Below are 18,928 nucleotides of genomic sequence, written 5' to 3'. Positions count from 1 at the left end.
TTTGGAACTTGAAAGAACTCGTAGGAAAATAAGAAGTGAAAAAGGATCAGGATCAGGAACAATGGGTGACCGAACAGACATCGAGAAATTGCAGGAAATGGTGAAGCTACTGATGGATGAGAGAGATGCGGAAAGGGCAGCCCGCGAGGCTTTAGAGAAGAAGAATCAGGAAATACAACCCGTGATGAACATGTTCAATCATGGGAATATGATAACCTTTCCCGAAGGACCTCGTATAGACGCTAACAATTTCGAGTTACGCATGCCCCTTATTCAAAGGGTCGAGCAAACTCCTTTTGCAGGTAGGGCTACAGAGGATGCCAATCGCCATCTCTCCAAATTTGTGGAGATCTCAAACACTCTCAAGTTGAATGGTGTCGATGACGATGCCATAACCTTTTCATTAACTAATTATGTTAAAGAGTGGTTTGAATGTACGCCAGAGAAAAGGTCTCCACATGGAAGGACATTGTAGCTGCCTTCCTCGACAAGTACTATTAGCCGGGCACAATTTTGAAGCTCAAAAGCGAGATCTTCCAATTCATACAAGGCCATGACGAATCCCTCTATGAGGCATTTGCTCGTTTCAAAGCCCTTCTCCGAAAGTGCCCTAACCATGGTTTCATTGTGGACCATCAGGTAGGAATTCTCTATAATGGGTTTAACGAGAAAATTTGTGCTATGCTTGATTCAGGTGCAAATGGAGGGTTCTTAAGGAAGTCAGGTGAGGAAGCCATGGCGGTGATAGAGGAATTCACCACCAACAGCAGGGGGTGGTCGAAAGAAAGGCATAACCTAAAAAGGATAGCTGCAGTTGAAGAAGCCGAGGAAAGCTCTTTTGCAAAGGAATTGGCCGAGCTTCGAGTTAGGGTGGACCAAATGGATTCATCAAGGAAGGAGGACCCGATTCCACCAACCTCCATTATAGCAGTCTCTAAACCCGAAACTCCTACCCCGACAATGGAGGAAATCAACTACATGCAAGGAGGCGGTCCCAATAGAAATTACAACAATAATTATCGCCCTAACCAGGGGGGCGGTAATTTCAATAATTATAATGGAAACCGACCTCATCCTAATCTCTCTTATTCTAACAATAATTACTTGCAACCCCCCGCAGGATTTAATGTTAGCAAGGGAGGAGTAGTTGAGACACTCAAGAAGGAGGAAAAGTATGAACAAGGGATCACAAGGATCTTGGAGGTAATCGCGCAAGACAGGAAGGTTAATGACACCAAGATCGGAGTGGTCGAAGCTAGAATAAACAACCTCGAGCAGGGAATGAACACGATCTCAACTGCCCTAGCCAACATCAACACGCAAATGGAGAAATCCAAAAGAAGTTAGATGAGGACAGGGCAAAGGCAGCCGCACGAGTGGACGACGTCAACAAAAAGTGGGTGGCAAAGCAGAAAACTGGGGACTGCCGCACACCACGTGGCGGACCGCCACTGAAGCACAGAATGGAGTCTGCCCAGCCGCCGGCGGACCGCTGCACACTACGCGGCGGGCCGCCACAGAGAAGTCAGAAGCACCCGCTCTGCAGGGACTCGTGCGGCACAATGGGATTGTGCTACCTTTCCAGCCAAAGTGGAAGTTTAAGCTCGAAGAGCAGTTCAAACATTTTTTGAACATGTTTTATAAAGTTCATACTAACATTCCTTTAGTTGAATCGTTGCAGGAAATACCTAGGTACGCAAAGCTACTGAGGGAGGCGATGATGAGGAAGAGAAAGCCAACAAAAGCCGACCTTAAGCTACCACCTCATTGCAGCGAGATCATCCAAAAGGAGAAGACAGTGAAGCAGAGAGATCTGGGCCAATTCATTATCCGATCCCGGATTGGAGAGGGAAAGGTTGACAAGGCCCTATGCGATCTAGGATCTTCCATCAATCTCATGCCGCTGAAGTACTACGAAAAGCTCAACATTGGGCCACTCAAAACTTCAGGCGTAACACTCTGGTTAGCTGATAACTCGACCCTAAAAACTTTTGGTATGATTGAGGATGTCTTAGTGAAAATAGATGGTTTCATTTTCCCCGCCGATTTTATTGTGCTTGACATGAAAGTAGACAAGAACGTCCCTCTAATCTTAGGGAGAGATTTTCTTGCCACTTGCAAAGTTTTGATTGATGTAGGTCGTGGCGAGATCACAATTAGCGACAACCATAGCCAATCCACCTATAAGATCGAAAGCGAGATGCTCAAGTTTAAGGAAGCAAAGCGGGCAAAGATGGAACAGCAGTGTAGGGCAGTCATGGTCGCAGATTTGACCAAACCCCAAGACCCCTTTGAAATAGGGGAGTATACTACATAATCTACACTATAAAAGAGGTAAGACGTTCTCCCAAAAAGGCCGATACTAATCGCTCCACTTCTGTCCCGCAGAAAAAGAGGCAAAAGAGGAAGAAGGCAACCAAGGAGGACCCTGAGATTTATGTTATCAAAACAAATAGGGAAAAATACAAGTGGTGGAAGAAGCTAGGGACCAAGTTGCTCCCTATGCCTATTTTCAACACTCGGGTCGCCGATCTACCCAATTAGTGGGCCACTTCAAGTCGAGCTAACGACTAAAAACAAAAGCGCTTGTTGGGAGGCAACCCAATTTTGTTATTTTGTTCATTTTCCTTCTTTGTTTTTTTTTTAAATGAAAATAATAATAAATTATTTAACGCGTGGCGGTCGCCGCACTAAACACGGCGGTCGCCACACGTGTTTTCACATGTGCAGGATAGGTCGGGCTTAGGGCAGGATTAGGGCGGGCCGGATAAACCGCTGAACGGGCCGCAGCAGCCCGCCACGAACCGCTATTTTAAGCGCCCGTGCGGCGGCCCGCCGCGCGCAGTCCAGAGACGGGAATGCAGTTATAAAAGGTATGTTTTCCATTCCTTCTCAAATTCCTTCCTTGCACACAACCCCCACCATTATAAATCACCAATTTCACACACCCACGCCACAATTCTCTCAATTCTCTTCAAGTTTAGAGTTCTTCATCTCCAATTCTCAATCAACACAAGATATGCAATCCTAACTAAATTTCTGAGTTTTGTTCTACTTCTTCCATGGATTTAAGCATGTTTTGGGTGAATTGTTCGGTGAAAACTCTTATTTTATGATGGGGGATGATTGTGTATGCTTATTTGTGGATTTCCATGGTGATATTGTGTTTTGGTGATAGTTTTGAAGCTTTGTGAATAGTGATTCCTTCTTGTTTCTACTTTGCAATCATGTTCATAGCATTGTGAGGCTATTATTACTTCCATGAATTGCAATACTGTAGTATCCTATAGAGATTGTTGATATGTATTGATCTATTGTTGATACGTCTCTGCATGGGGGATGAATTCACGTTGGGGGATGGATTTGTGTTTCCTAGTTTGGATGTTTATGTCCTACATGTTTCTATGCTACCATCTAGGAAGTTTTGTTCACATAAGCTTGCACTTACATGTCTTACATTTTGATACGTTGGTTTTGTATATAAGAGTGCAAGTTTGGGGGAACCTTTGATTTTCCCATTATTGGTACACCGTCTAATTGTTGTATTTCTCGTTTGTAGGAACATGGGATCAAAAGGAAAGCCCGACAATGCGAAGAACTACGGTGTTAGCCTTGCCTCGGACGAGCATAAGGCTATGTGGAAGAAGTTATCGGCGCGAGAGACGGCGCCCTCGAGGTACCCCCACGATTTCCCTCTCCAAACTTTGGGGATCGCGGAGGACTTTTGGGTGTTGTGCGACGTTGGAGACGGGAACGGCCTCCGGTACATGTTTGAGAAGAAGTGGCCGTCGTTTAGGAAGTATACTCTCGAGTTCCTAAGCTCGTTGAAGGTCACAAAAGATCGCCGGCAAAACATCCCGCTTAGCATCGATTTCTGCCTAGGCAACCGATGGCACTCGCTCACCATGGAGGAGCTTTGCGGAATCTTCCATTGCTTCGACCCCAACCCCGAGACCGATAATGATTACGACTTTGATGAGGTTTCGGGTGCGATGACAAATGAGCACGAACACGCCGCGGGCTACGCAAAGTCCTCTTCAATTCGCAACCCGGTTTTGCGATATCTCCACCGAGCTATGACCCAACTTATGTTTGCTAGGGTCGATGGGGGAAGTGTCTCCCAAACAGAGTTGAATGTGATTTGGTGTCTCCTCAACAACAAGGGATTCTATTATGAAACCCTTTTTACTATCTACGTGGATCAGATCACGAAGAAGGATGGCGGCGTTATATGTTGTGGTCGTTTGATCACAGCAATCGCCGAACATTTGGAGGTTCCTTTCGTCGGTTTGACGGAAGATGGCGGTGAGCGCTTTATCACCTATGAGGTGCTCTTTTCGGTGGGGCTCTTGAGGACCGACTCTTGGGGACAAGGATATTTCCTACAAGTGGCGGGGGATCACTTCCCCGTTCCCATCCCGCAGTTGACTAAGGTCGACGTTTGGACAAACCAAGTTAATTGGAAGCTCAACACCCCGGCGCACCGGAGAGCCATTGAGGCTAACCCCGTCAATGGGGAGTTTAGGAAGAGGAATGTCCCGGCTCGCATCCCCATTTTTGAGGCCGATGAGGACTCCGCCTTCGAGGCTATCGATCACTACACCGAAGAAGGGGAGCACTCGCACGCCCAAGAGAGTGAAGTGCCGCCGCCACCGCCGCCCCAACGCCGCCAAGAAGAAGAAGAAGAAGAGGAAGAAGTAGAGGGACATCGCCACCGGACTAGAGCAAACCGCCACCGCGGAAGGCCGAACCCCGATGAGAAGTTTCAAGCAAACACCTCCGCCCAACTAAGAGATATCTACTCCTACATGCAAAACGTGTCCAAACACTTGGGACACCCGATGGGCGGAGCAACAAAGGGAGAACGCCTACAACCGCCAAGGATGGACGGCTCAAGGTGATTGGCGTACGGTGGAACAACAATTTTGGGAGCATTGAAGAGTTCCAAAGGATGGCCGCCGAAGCTCGACAAGAGCGCCAAACCATGAGTGGCGATATCGCCTATCTTATTGGCGCATTCGACGACCTCAATGCCCGTTTCCCTCCTCCTCCTCAAGATTGAAGAAGTCAAGCTCAATGACTATAAATGAGCATTTGTATCATTTTTGGATGTTTTTAAGACAATTTGTTTCCTTGTTTTTGACAATTTTTGCTTTAAGTTAAGTATTTTTGGGTTTTAGCTCAATTTTGGGCATTGAATTTTTTTTCGCAGGCTCTGACCTCACCGCGGCGACCGCCGCATGTGCTGCGGCTGTCCGCCACCTGCTCGCTGGAACATTCTGTTGTCGCACGGCGACTGCCGGACATGCTGCGGCGGGCCGCCGCCTGGGCGTATTTTTCCAGCGCGATTTTTCCGAAGTTTCTCAACTTTCGCCCGGTTAAGCCTCGACGCAAGAATTTTCAAGGTACGTTTTTTTTCAGTAGTCCACTCACGTCCCTACCGACTCTGCAAACTTATTTTGCACTTTGTTGTAAATAAGTTTGGGGGGATGAAGTGGTGGACCGTGAGTTTAGGTTTTTTTCTTTATGTTTTAAGTTTTTTGTTTTTGTTTTTCAAAACCCAGTTGGTGAATTTTGTGTTCTAAAAATGTTTTCTTGAATCCATGTCGTGAACTTAACATTAAGAACTTAGAAACACGCATGCTTAGGGACACACTTTAGATCGTGTTGCCAATGATATTACATTCCATCTATGTTTAAGTGTGGCTTAACGTTTTGATTTGATGGTTTGGTGAAAAGATGCATAATTAGTGAATTGCTTGTTCACCTTGAATCATGCTTTATACCTTGTGAGGATTTGAGCCTATATTTCATTCTTGTGTGATTTATCTGCATTCATGTTTATGTTTCTAGAAGTTGCTCCTAGTCTTGCCTAAGTTTACATAGTGTTTAAGTTGGTTTAGGAGGATGATTGACCATCTTTTCTTAGCCTACTTTTGTCCAAAATATTGACCTTCTCAAAATTTCAAATTTTTTCCCTTTGGAGCCAATTTTGAGCCTTTAAGCCTATTCTTTTGAAGCTAAAATAATGGGGACAATTCCTTGGGTTAGTTAGTTTTTGCTATCCTATTTTGTAAAGGAATTGGAGAGATAAGGAGAAAGTATAAAAAGTGGTGTGCTTAATGTAAAGAAAAGTATAAGTTGTGAAATTGAGAAAAATTCCAAATATGTACTTGATCTTAGAAAAAAAAAAAGAAATGTGTGAAAGGTTGTGAAAAGAAAAGAAAATCAAATGATTGAAAAGTGAGTTGAAGGAGAAATAAATAAAGTGTTAATAGTGTCTTGGGTTTAGAAAAGTGGAGTTATCTTTACTCTACTTGGAATATTTTTATTTTTAAGTCACTTTTTAGCCAAATATTCCTCACCTACCAAAGAGCCTACATTACAACCAAAGATAAAGACCTTTCGGACTTTTGAAGCTTAATCACATTTAGTAGATGGATTAGACTTTGAGAAAGCCTATGGTAAACTTTGCATGATGCATGATTTGAGTGCTTATATACACATTATCCTTATACACTTTGAGAGTGAGAGAACACTTCCCATCTTTGGAAGTTTGTCACATGCGAGGGCTTGAATTCAAGGTGTTCCACGAGTTAGTAATGAAAGTTCACTAATAAGCCCTGCTTGATTTGATTGTGTTAATACATGTTTAAACTGTTCTTCCATCTTTTGAGGCAATTATGACATCTAGTCCTTGTGCATTCCGTGCGTCTATCCTTGTGCATTGTTTTAAAGCCATTATTTGGTCCGTTTTTAATGTCAAAGTCACTCTACACGTCCATTATTTGCATATTTTGTCTATTTTTGTATTTTGACGTGTTTTGTGAGAAATGTGCATAATTGAGCCGAAAAAGGAAGCCAAAACGCCAAGTTTGGAAATCTGAGTCGACGGCGACCGGCGACACGCGGATGTGTGCGGCGACCGCCGGCGCCCAGGCGGGCAGATCAATGCAGCGGTCCGCCTCGGAAAAATTTGCTTGGAAGAGAAGTCTCGCCCGGCGACCGCCGAAAGACGTGCGGCGGTCCGTCGCCGAGGATACAGACTCTCTGGACTCCAACGCAGCGACCGCCGGCCAAGGTGCGGCGGTCCGCCGGAGAAAGGCGGCGAATTTGAGAAGCCCTAGATTTGCGCCCAGATTTACCATATTTTGGAGATCTTTTCCTTCTACAACAAGGAATGACTTTCCCCTATAAATAAGACCTCAAGCTTCATCAAAAAGAGGGAACTTGTACTTGCAAAATACTTCATAGAGATCAAGACCTAGAGTACTTCATTGGTGCAAGGAGTTGGAGAAGGATTTCAAGAACATCAAGAACGACAAGGATTCAACCTACGGGTTTTATTTGCTTTAGTTTTATGTTCAAATTGTCTTTCCTTCAATCTATGTTTTTAGCTTATTCATTTATGTGTAACTAAACTCATGGGATTCTAGGGATGTGTTAGTAACGACTTTGGTTATACAAATTCCTTTTTCTATTTAATATCCATTTTATTTTTACTTTGTTTCTTCCCTAATTAATTTTGATGCTGCATGATTGAGTGACACAATTGTGTATGATTTAATATAACTTGCTTCATAACTGTGACAGAGTTCTAGCGAGTTAGATCCACTTAGTAGACGCTACAGTTAGCTTCCCTTAAAACGGTACTGTTAATTGAGAGTGAGGACTTTTCAAGGGTCTTAGAAGCTTTTTGGAGTTAAGTGTTAGGATTGACAACCCTAATCTTGTAATCAACGTTTGTATCACATGAGCATAAGCTATGTGACTCGTTCTATCAAAGTAATAATTGGCTAGGGTATTGTAGTTGGAATTTTGTATAACCATAACTGTGAACACACATCCCTGGGATTCTCTTATCTCTATCGTCTTTCTCCGTGTTTTATTCGCTTTTAGTTGGTCTATGCTTTCTATTGTTTTTAGTTTTCCAAAAGTTTTCAAAACCCACTTGTTTTTCGAGATAGTATTTGAGTCTTAGTAGAGGATAGACACTTTGTGTTCGTCTTCCCCGTGTTCGATATCCGGTACTAACCTTTAGCTATACTATATATACTCTGTATACTTGCAGGTTTATTTAGTGCTAATAAAAAGTGCATCAAGCTTTCCCCTTTTTGGTTTTCCATAGGTGTTGACGATTCGGAGTGAAGCCCGATTCTTGCAATGGCAAAATTCGTACCGGAATCGGAGGTCACGTCCACCGCCACTCCCACCGGTCTCTCTGCTGTAGTTCGAACGGTCCATGGTTGGTGAGTTGGGCTTACTTGATGTTCTTCCAAGAACTAGGGTTTTGTCCAAAAGAAACGATGAAGATGGAAGATGAAAAAAGAAAAAGAATTCTAGGGTTTTTAAATATAGAAGCAATTCCTTTTAATAAAACTAAATTAAAAAAAATAGAATTTATTTGAAAAAGAAAAAGAAATCTAATTTTTAAAACTCTTAATCCGGTCAAAATTAAATTAAGTTTCGTTGACCGTTAATTTCTAACGGCTTCGTCCATTTCAGACCAAATGTGATCGATTTTTATTTTTTAAGGACCAAATAATTCAAAAGATAATATTATGGACCAAAATCAAAAAATCGTCATATGTTAATGACTAAAAAGGACCTTTACTCTCTAAAAAAACGTGTCAATTTAAATGGGGCGTCCCTAAAAGAAAAACAAGTCACCATGGGGTATTATTCATTTATGTAGTGTATATATATGGATAAATAGTAGGAGTAAGATACATTCCTTCCGTCTCATTCAAAATAAAACGTTCTCCTTTTTGGGTTATTCCATTTAACATGAAATGTTTTCTGAATGGAAAAATCATCATCTCTACTTTTTTCTTCTATCTTACTTTATTATCTCTTCGTTAACTCGCCAAACAGTAACACTACATAAAATCTAATGCCAAAAAGCAACCGATTCATATTTAATGGATGGAAGGAGTACAAATTACAGAGATTATATTATTACTCAATAATCCATTGAGTTATTCTATTGATTACAGTTGGGCTGTAGAACCTATGCCGACCCACACATAAATAACTCATGGTATACACTCACAATGTAATAACAACAGCAACATACATATATATATATATATATTCTATAACAGATCATCTTATTCTCACAAAGATTACAACCAAATCCCCGTGAACATGTACCACGATTGGTTTCACGCAGCAAAGCATCCCAGATGACATGAGTGGAGTGAATCAAGAGTGAGGTCCAGCTCGTTCCTTCTCGCCTCAGATTCTTCATTATACGTGCTGCCTCTGCATCAACGGCGTATGAGAAGAGGTCTTGGTAGATTTGTATTTGCCAAATTGTAAACTTTGTTTGAGAAATTAATTTACCCCATGTTTACGCAAGGAAGTTGAGATGCCATGAGGTATTGAGGTTGTGTGTTTGTGGTGGGATTTTGCTGCTCCCATTGTGTCTCATGTACCAATTCCTTTTCCTTGTCTTTGATCTATGTCATGTAACACCTATACTTAATGGAGATTCCTCACCACTAGCTAGAGAGAGAGAGATCAGAGAGAGAGAGAGAGTTCACCTTCTTTGCAAGCATGCTGTTTTGCTCTTGGATAGCCTTCTCCTGGAATTATTCAGTGAAAAGAAACAGCAGGAGAAGTTGATATTATACATTTAAATATTGAGTTTTTGGCTTTTTAAACCAAAACCTTTCCCCGAATTCCAGTTTTTCCCATGAACTACGAGATTTGTTTTTAAAACCACGAACTTTCATTTCGTTAGGATTTTCCCCTCGCGGGTCAACTACAAAACCCGGATTATCTACATGTCAATTTTAATCCTATTTGTCACTAAATTGATTACTTGGATACTATTTGGCACAATAATACATACACTCACAATACATAACAAATGACAACTTTTGAATAAACAAAACACAACTTTAACATTTTGAATTATGCTACTCGGGTCGGAAATGTGTTATTCGGGTCGGGTTGGAAAAATCCTAACGAAATGAAAGTTCGTGGTTTTAAAAACAAATCTCATAGTTCATGGAAAAAACCGGAATTCGGGGAAAGGTTTTGGTTTATAAAGCCAAAAACCCTTAAATATTTTGGAAGGAACCTTACGCACATTTTAGTTGTTCTAATTATGATCATTGTTATAACCTTATAAGTTCAATCATTAAAGCCTCTTTATTTTTAGCATCTTAATAATAAGCTCTAAAAGAATTTTATAAAATATAATTACACACTATCAAAAACCCTAGATCTAAGCAATATTTTAAAGGATCTTCTCTATTTATATGCATAATGCATGTCAAGGAACCTATAAATACAAGTGTTCTTGGAGTAGTAGCTAATTTAACACTGAAGGAATGCATGTATGCATATTTACCACTCATAAAATTTAATGTTGCATTCATGTTAGTTCATATTTCATTACTAACACTGCATATTATGTAAATGATGAAGTGAAATACTCCCCTCGTCCTAAGATAAATGAGCCATATTCCCTTTTGGGATGTCCCACATAAGTGCGTCATTTCCTTTTTTATTAAAAAACCATCTCTCTTGCTTTATTCTTTCTTTATTTCTCTATTTTTCTTTCTCTTATACTTCACTCCTTCAACTTATTTAAATTTCAATTCCTTAAATCACGTGCCCAAAAGAAGTGCTCCGCTTATTTTGGGACGGATGGAGTATAAGATACTACCTCCGTCCACCAAAATTTGTCCCATTTTTCCATTTCCGTCCGTCACCCAAAATTTGTCCCATTTCACTTTTACTATTTTTGGTAGGGGACTCCATATTCCACTAACTCATTCCAACTCACATTTAATTATAAAACTAATATATAAAAGTATGACCCACAATTCACTAACTTTTTCAACTCACTTTGCATTACATTTCTTAAAACCCGTGCCGGGTCAAAGTGGGACAAATTTTGGTGGACGGACGTAGTACTACTGTATAACATAAAGAAAAATTGAATCAACTTAGGTTCAAATATCGATAAGTAATGCGCGTTGCATGGAAGGGACAAACCTTCTTCTGCAACTCCGATATTGAATCAAACAGGAGCTGATTCTGCAGATATTGAAGATCGATCACATTAGTGTAAATGTTTGCAATTAAAAAAAAAGCATAATTAGGTATTTGTGTGTGTGTGTGTGTTTGTGCAAGATATAGTAGTATACCTTTCGTGATCGGATGTTCTTAAGAGCACTGTCGAGTTGTTGCTCCATGTTCTGCAGATCTTTCACGCTCATCGTGTCTAGATCTTCCCCCATGTAGTGCCTGACCAATTAAGGATATTTGCTTCAAAAAAGGAAAAAACCACAAGAATGCACTAATCACAAATTTTTGTGGGTTAATTTACAACTACTTTACCTTTGATTTCTTTGCAAGAGCTCAATTCTGGCCTTAAGTTTGCTGTGTTCGAGAGTCCAATTAACCTGCAATGTCACATAAAGTTATGGACGCCCTTTTGAGTGTATATATACACTCAATTTTATTGCTAATTTCCAATAATTACTTAGGAGATTAATTAAATTACTAAACAACACGAGAAATTCAATTGCAATGCCATGAAAATAGTAAGAGCTTACAGGCGACTCAGGCTCGTTGGCAATTAACTGTCTTTCTGCAAACGAGTATCTTTCATACTTCTCCAAAATCCTATCCATACTGTTTCAATTTTCACCAAATCAATGTCAATCAATTAATGTACAATCCTTACTACTGTACCAGCAAAGCAAAGATGAACATGGAGACATAATTAAGAAAACGTAGTGAAGTTTTCAAAAAAGAAGAAGAAAAAACAAATAAGTATAAACATTGGTCTTACCTATTAATATTTTCAATAGTTTATAGCTATTTAATTTATTACTGTGTATTTCTGACAATTTTCTCTTTTGTACGTATGAAGAAATTAAAACCATTTTGAAGCTTAATAAATCTACTCCCTCCGTCCCAAGAAGATAAGTGAGCAAAAATTTTTCGGCGCAGGATTTAAGGAAATGGGATTTTGTTAGTAAGTGGAAAGTGAATAAAGTAAGAGAGTTAATAAAGTAGAGAGAAAAAGTAGGAGAGAATAGCAAAAAAGGAAATTGTTTACTTTAAGCCTTGAAATATGAAAGATTTATGGCCTCATCTCCCCTTTTATCCCTCTCCCACTTGAATCTTCAATCTAGCTACCTAGTCAGTTATTATGTTCGCAATATCAGATATCTCAAAAATAATCTTTGATGTTTAATTACCCTTTATTTAGGCGTAATTTCTTTGCGAAAAACATCTATTTAGACTTTAGAGTGATTCAACATAATTAGGTTATAAATAGAAAGAGAAAAAAACAATGGAAAGTAAACCATTTTACGGTAGCATTTTATTTCAAAATTTCCATTGTTATTCAAAACATCAATTCTACTCTCATGGCTAGGTTTATAAATTACCTACACTCTAGAATCTATCTACACAACACTAAAAACAAAGCAAAAGAAATAAAATTGTCAGGAAATATGACAACTTTCGATAAAGTTGAAGTCATAGTAGCTAGTAAAATGCAGAGAAAAAACCCTTGTATAAACGTGAAGTCTGCACGTGTTTGAAATGCCATATTTTAGGTGTCAGCACTATGACGAGAAGGGCGAATTCTATTCTATTAATTTGTATCCACCCTACACAAAAAACTACACATAGTTCACATAGTTAGTAGTATTACACAAATTTTAAAATTCATCTTGCAATTTTTATCAAGCACATAGTTATTACACAAATTATGCCCATATTCAAGAACTAAATCCCCACAAAATGAATTAAGGAGATTAATCATCGATAAAATAAGTAGTAAATAAAAAAAAATAGGAAACCAGACCTAAAACTTGAAAACACCAAGCAAACAAAATCAAGATCCAAACTTTATAGTTGAACACACAACAAGCAAACATGACAACAAAAACCCTAATTTAATAAAGAAAAAAATGAAAACCCCAAATTCAAGAAAACAGCAGATCTCAAATAATAATGAAAAAGAAATGTGTAAGCACTGACCAAGAATCAGTGGAATACTCAAAGAGCTTCCCCTTGTGAGAGAAAACAATGAGCGCCACCTCAGCATCGCAGAGCACAGAGATCTCATGAGCTTTCTTCAGCAAACCAGCCCTCCTCTTGGAGAAGGTAACCTGTCTGTTGATCTTGTTCTCTATCCTCTTCATCTGCACCTTCCCTCTACCCATCCCTACTTTCTCTCTCTACACTCTCTCTTACTCCTTAATTGGTCCCGAGACCTAAAAATGGAAACCCTGGGATGCAGGAAATTATGATTCCAACTGATTTATTTTGGGGTTTTAGTAATTGCTCTCTTGGTAAAACAAATTGAGGTGGAGAGATGCCCTCAGTTTATCTTATTACAGTTTTTGTTTCCAAAAATTTCATCCCACCAGTTGAATTGAATCGAATCGATTTTTATTGCATTTTGGGTGAAAAAAAAGAAATGGTGGCGCATTCCAGATGTATTTTATAAGAGGTAATTGTAAAATGCTGTCTCATAAAGAGGGTACATAAGTGGAATGTGAGACCACAAATTAAACCAATACTCGTGAAAACCAGGCGGTTTTTTAAGGATTTGCTGTCAACCTCTCATTGGCTCGAGCTATTTGTCCGCTGGGATGTGTTACCATCCGTGTATTTACACCCTTTGACCGTACGATCATGACAGCCTTGAAAGCTACGGCTTTGTATTTACTGTTGATGTTTTCACTGTTTTACCATATGAATTTATTTCATTTAATTTTTAGTACTCCCTCCGTCCCAGATAATTCGTCTCAGTTTTCCATTTCATGCCGTCCCATATAATTTGTCCCATTTCACTTTTACCATTTTTGGTAGTGGACCTCATATTCCACTAACTTATTTCTACTCACATTTTATTATAAAACTAATATATAAAGGTAGGACCAACTTCCCACTAACTTTTTCAACCCACTTTTCATTACAATTCTTAAAACCCGTGCCTGGTCAAAGTAACCCGAATTATCCGGGACGGAGGGAGTAATTGTGATAATGGAGGATCAATGCATCTCAATTGGGTATTAAAGGACACACTTCGTCCCATAGTAGATGTCACACTTGAGGATTGACACGAGATTTTAGGAGGTGTTGTTTTGTGTGTTAAGTGAAAAGGGAAAATAATATATCCATATTAATGTGAGAGTAAACTTTTCCAAAAAAAGAAATGTGATATCTTTTACGGGACAAACTAAAAGGGAAAGTATGACATCTATTATAAGACGGAGGGAGTAGTTAATTAGCCCTATATCCATCTAATTAAATTGAATGAGTGATTAGTAAACACTAACTTTCTAATTTGAGTTTGGGGATGATTGGATTGACTGATTGAGATTCAAATTTTTTTATTTTACAAAATACCTCTCTGAAAAGTTACAAAATGGAAGTTTGAAGGTTCCATGCAACAAATGTAAAAGTTCACATGCGATGATGCAGTTCTATCGGACGACATCGACGAAGTTGAAAATAGAAAGAATGCCAATTGTGGAGAAATGATTTGAAATTCATGGTTCTTGTAAAACGTGTTGACGAGTCAAACTCATTGCCTTTGGCATGACATGCGATGGATTTTGGCCATCTGACATCGCTTAAGTGGCAAAAACATCATTTTATTGGCTTTTCATTGTTTTGCGTTTGGTTTTTAATCAATAATACTTCCATCTGTCCCATAAAAACAGGTCATTTACAGTTGGCTCGAGATTTAATGCGTAATTAGTAAAGTAAGAGAGAAAGAGATAAAAATGTTGAAATTGTGTAGTGGATGACGAGGTTCATAAATAATATATTTATAAATAAGATTATTTCTATGGAATAGACGAAAAAAGAAGTAATATATTTTGATTTCAAGAAATTAAGATTTGTCTAATATCTCTACATTTCAGTTATTTTGTGGCACGTCGTGCATACTCAATACAACAAATTAGAATTAAACACACTAGATAATGACATTGAACCAGACAGTGAATGCGAAAAGGACAGCACGTTAAATAAAAATATTAAATATTTTCTATCTGAATTGAGCTTTTCATGCTGTATCAACTTATCATGTGAATTTATAACTTACCATAAAGCCAACTTACATGAACCGCTTTCACAAAATGAATTATTGAGAGACAAACCGGAAGTCATCAATTGAATAATTTCTATATATATATCTATGAATACCCAAAAGAAATGCACTTGTCCTGAATATTCCGTAAAGTTGGAGTCACAATTTCCCCAAAATACATAATTTCAAATACCCAATTTTGAGCTGGAAAATATGTTTACATTTCGTCCCGTCCCTTTCTGGGCATTAACTATGGTCTTCATCTATTGGTTGCACATGCTTCAGGTGTTAGGCCATTTGCCCAATTCTATGTTTGGCATTTATCTAGAAATATCTGATCAACAAAGAAGAGTAGTTAATAATAGTTCTTTCTGTTTAAGGGTGGTAAGATTTTATGTTTAAATGTCCAATGACCGCTACCAATCAAGTAGGAGTATGAGACTTATTGAACTAATGATGTTTTAAAATTGATGATAATACCATATTTTCAGCAATTTGAATGAATTGTTCGGGCAAGGTGCCAACCATGTTGTCGGCAATATTATAACAATGATAACATGTAACCACTGTTCGACATGCTCATTTAATAAACTCTAATTTTGTGTAAAATCATGCAGACATAATAAGCGGCAAACACTTTAAATCAGGTTCTGATGGGCTCAATCTATTGATCATTGGTGAAATTCGAAGGTACAACCATTTTACCACTGTCAAATCCAAGCAGGGGCACAGTTATGGAGTACATTTTATTAGTATTAAGACTAAGAATAACTACAAGTATAAAGTGCATACTAATGATAACCACGTAGTATTGAACACGGGGAATAAGTTTACAAATTGACTACCACAAAATATGATTTTATTATTTGAATTTACTAAAATTAACAACAATCAAACTAAACAGAGTGAATGACATAGAACAATTAAACAGTGATTGAAATTCAGAGGAGACAATAGAATTCTGCGGATATGATTTCACTACTTTAGATTCAAAATACAATTATGATATCCGAACATGACTACAGGGTTATTTTAGGCAAGTCACATAATTATTCTTGTTGACCAATAGAGGTAGATTACTAACATTAAGGTTGACAATCTTAGCTAATACTCCTTTCGTCCCATGTTACTTAAAGCGTTTTTTTAGCATGGAATTTAAGAAAGTTGTATTTAGTGAGTTAAATAAAATAGATGAGAGAATAAAGTAAAAGAAAGAATATAGTAGATGTGATTAGATGTTCTGTTTTTAGCCAAAAAGAGAAATGACTCAAGTAACTTGGGACAGGGGGAGTAACTCTTGTAAAGCCCTTCAACTTAGTTTCGATTTTTTTTGGGATATTAACTATAGTGTCATACGAATTCCCTTTCGATTCTCCCACATGCCATTAAATCATCTTAGTTGTTTGTCAGAAACTCAGAAGCATTATTCCTAAGAATTGAACAAAATAGTCTTGGATATCAAAAATTGAAATTAAGTAAATATGAAACAGTTAGTCTCAATCCCTATAATTGAACAAACTAGTTACTCATAAACGAGGTAGCAAAATCTATAATAAAAAAGAGTAAACATTAAACAATCAATTAACAAAAATCATATGGAATGAATCCTGAAGTATTCGTCTTCTCTTCTTGCCTTACTCCAATCTCCAAGGATGAATAGTGAATAATTAAGTATGGAACGGAAGGCGTAAATCCTGGAGAGAGAATTCCGAACTTAAAAACTAGACCTTTGTATGAAGCACCGTGGAGAGTATTTATAGACTTGAAAGCTCCTCCTCTGATTAGGTAACTATTCTGGCTCGAAAAGGTAAGTCTTGGGGCGAATTAGGGCTGAAAACATTCGCTGCACAAACTCAGCGGACTGCTGAAGAAGTCAGCGGGTCGCTACTCTCTAGGTTCTCCTTGTAGCTCTCACAGGACCGCTGGTCTGGAGGTCTTAGCTCAGGCTCTAGGGTTTCTCGTAAACACTTGTTTGGGTAACTGCACAAGTACATGTACGCTCGAAACAACTTTTAGTATATAAACCCCAACATACGGACCGTGGTTGCTACATTTGCATAGTTCAAGAACAAAAATTTGTAGTTCTCTAAATTGCAAAAGTACAATAATGCCTATTTGGGTCACAAAATATCAAAAGGACAAAAAAGTCACGAAACAATTGTAAATAACTTATATATATAGCAATATTACATCAGAAGTTAGACCCGACTGATGATATTTCAAAAGAACAGGGACTACATTTCATATTACTGCATAGTTTAGAGACTAAATTACAGCTCTCTCAAATAGAAAACATTAGAAATAAGTGGAGTAATTGAAAAAATGATGTAATCCTCCGTCCAACAAGAGTATGCAATCTTTCGTTTTTAGTCCGTCTCACAAGAATTTGCACTTTCTAATTTTGGAACTCTCTTATCTCTATTGAGGTGGGACCCATTCTCTAGTACTAACAATATTTTAATTCTTTTTTTTCTATCTCTATTTTACTTTATCAATCGTGTACTAAAATCTGTGCTCAACTAAAAGTGCATACTTTTTTGGGACGGAGAGAGTAATAATAATGAAACCAAAAACAATAGCATATGCCAAAGGAGATTCGAACTATAGCTGGAGAGAACCCAAGACCCAAATGAAACAAATATGCCATAAAAGATCATTTGATACGTTGGATAAAAAGCTTCAATAAATTAAAAATTTAAAAGAGAACTCAAAAGAAATAAAACTCAAAATATTATTAATCTTCAAATGTGTACCATTTTAGTACAACAATGAGGTTTTTATATAGGCAAAGAAAATCCTAAATATAAGAGAAGATAAAAATTAATGGAAATAAACTAAACAGAAATCTTAATTGGTAGAAAAATAATATCAAAGTTAATTAATATTGGTTAAAAACTTTCTATTTACTTTTTATTTTTTGGTAATTACTAAGAGTATTCACCAACGGACCCATTAACTATTCCCTGATTTGTAGGCATCTTCTACTTATTTTAATAAATACTAAAACAATTTAAGAAAATGTATGCATCATGAATTACAAAAAGTCAAAGCAATACGATATCTTAATAATATGCTAAATAAATGTATTCAAGAGTATGGAATTTATGTAGGTGATAAAAATATGAGCAATTGATATGACACGGGAATTAAGAAAAAATTTGTAAGTAAGAGAGAGGAGGAGAAGGGTAGTTAAAGTAGTTTTAGTGGATATCGAGCCTCATATTATTAGTAGTGTTTAATGGTGGTATAAGTTGTAAATAAGTTGATGTTAGGGGTAACAAATTGGAATAACTTTCCAAAAATGCTATACACATATTTTTGTGGGACGGTCAATGAAAAATGCATGTATTTTTATGGACAGATGGAGTAGTAAAAATAAATTCAGTCAACCTAAAAATTTGAGGAATGCATTGCGTGGTAATTAGTTGTAGCTATTTTGCATATTATGGTTCCGTTACACTCATGCATGTATGCATTCATGAAACAAAATAAAATAATATGTTCAATTGCAAATATATATGATGGAGCTGCCCGTCCATCTAAAAATAGGCAATTCTTCAAATATTTGAAAATAAAACAACAAACAAACGTAAAACTTCAGATCTAAAAATCAATTCCGTTCACCATTGTTGAATCGCACGAAAGTGGATATATATAGAGTGATATAGAGAGAGAGATGGGATTATAAAGGGCTTTGAATTTTATGGTTTTGGTGCACTGTGGGCTGGGCCTTTGAATGAGTAGATGGGCCCATTTTACACAAATGCGAGATATTTTTTTATTTTGGAATTGTCATATTTCGTTTATTTAGAATCCCACAATGGGGAAGCCGCGCGCCGCGCCTCATAA

At 38.0% G+C, this 18,928-nt stretch overlaps 1 protein-coding gene and 1 non-coding gene across 2 annotated transcripts; both read right to left on the bottom strand.

Moving 5' to 3' along the window:
* Window positions 1-516: 516 nt before the first annotated feature.
* LOC125185746 lies at window positions 517-623 on the bottom strand. The gene has a single exon (XR_007170247.1). It is a non-coding gene; the product is annotated as a small nucleolar RNA R71 (small nucleolar RNA).
* Window positions 624-8,913: 8,290 nt separating this feature from the next.
* Window positions 8,914-13,451, bottom strand: LOC125217965 (truncated transcription factor CAULIFLOWER A-like). The gene is made up of 8 exons (XM_048119544.1): window positions 13,015-13,451; window positions 11,574-11,652; window positions 11,356-11,420; window positions 11,163-11,262; window positions 11,011-11,052; window positions 9,546-9,587; window positions 9,346-9,461; window positions 8,914-9,264 (listed from the first exon to the last, which is right to left on the bottom strand). The coding sequence occupies exons 1-8, from the start codon at window positions 13,197-13,199 to the stop codon at window positions 9,165-9,167; spliced, it is 729 nt and encodes a 242-aa protein (XP_047975501.1). The 5' UTR covers window positions 13,200-13,451; the 3' UTR covers window positions 8,914-9,164.
* Window positions 13,452-18,928: the final 5,477 nt, after the last annotated feature.

Source organism: Salvia hispanica, chromosome 4, assembly GCF_023119035.1.
Source record: "Salvia hispanica cultivar TCC Black 2014 chromosome 4, UniMelb_Shisp_WGS_1.0, whole genome shotgun sequence".
Taxonomy (NCBI): Eukaryota; Viridiplantae; Streptophyta; class Magnoliopsida; order Lamiales; family Lamiaceae; genus Salvia; species Salvia hispanica.
The sequence above is the reverse complement of the archived record's forward strand: the minus strand, read 5'-3'. Positions and strand labels throughout refer to the sequence as shown.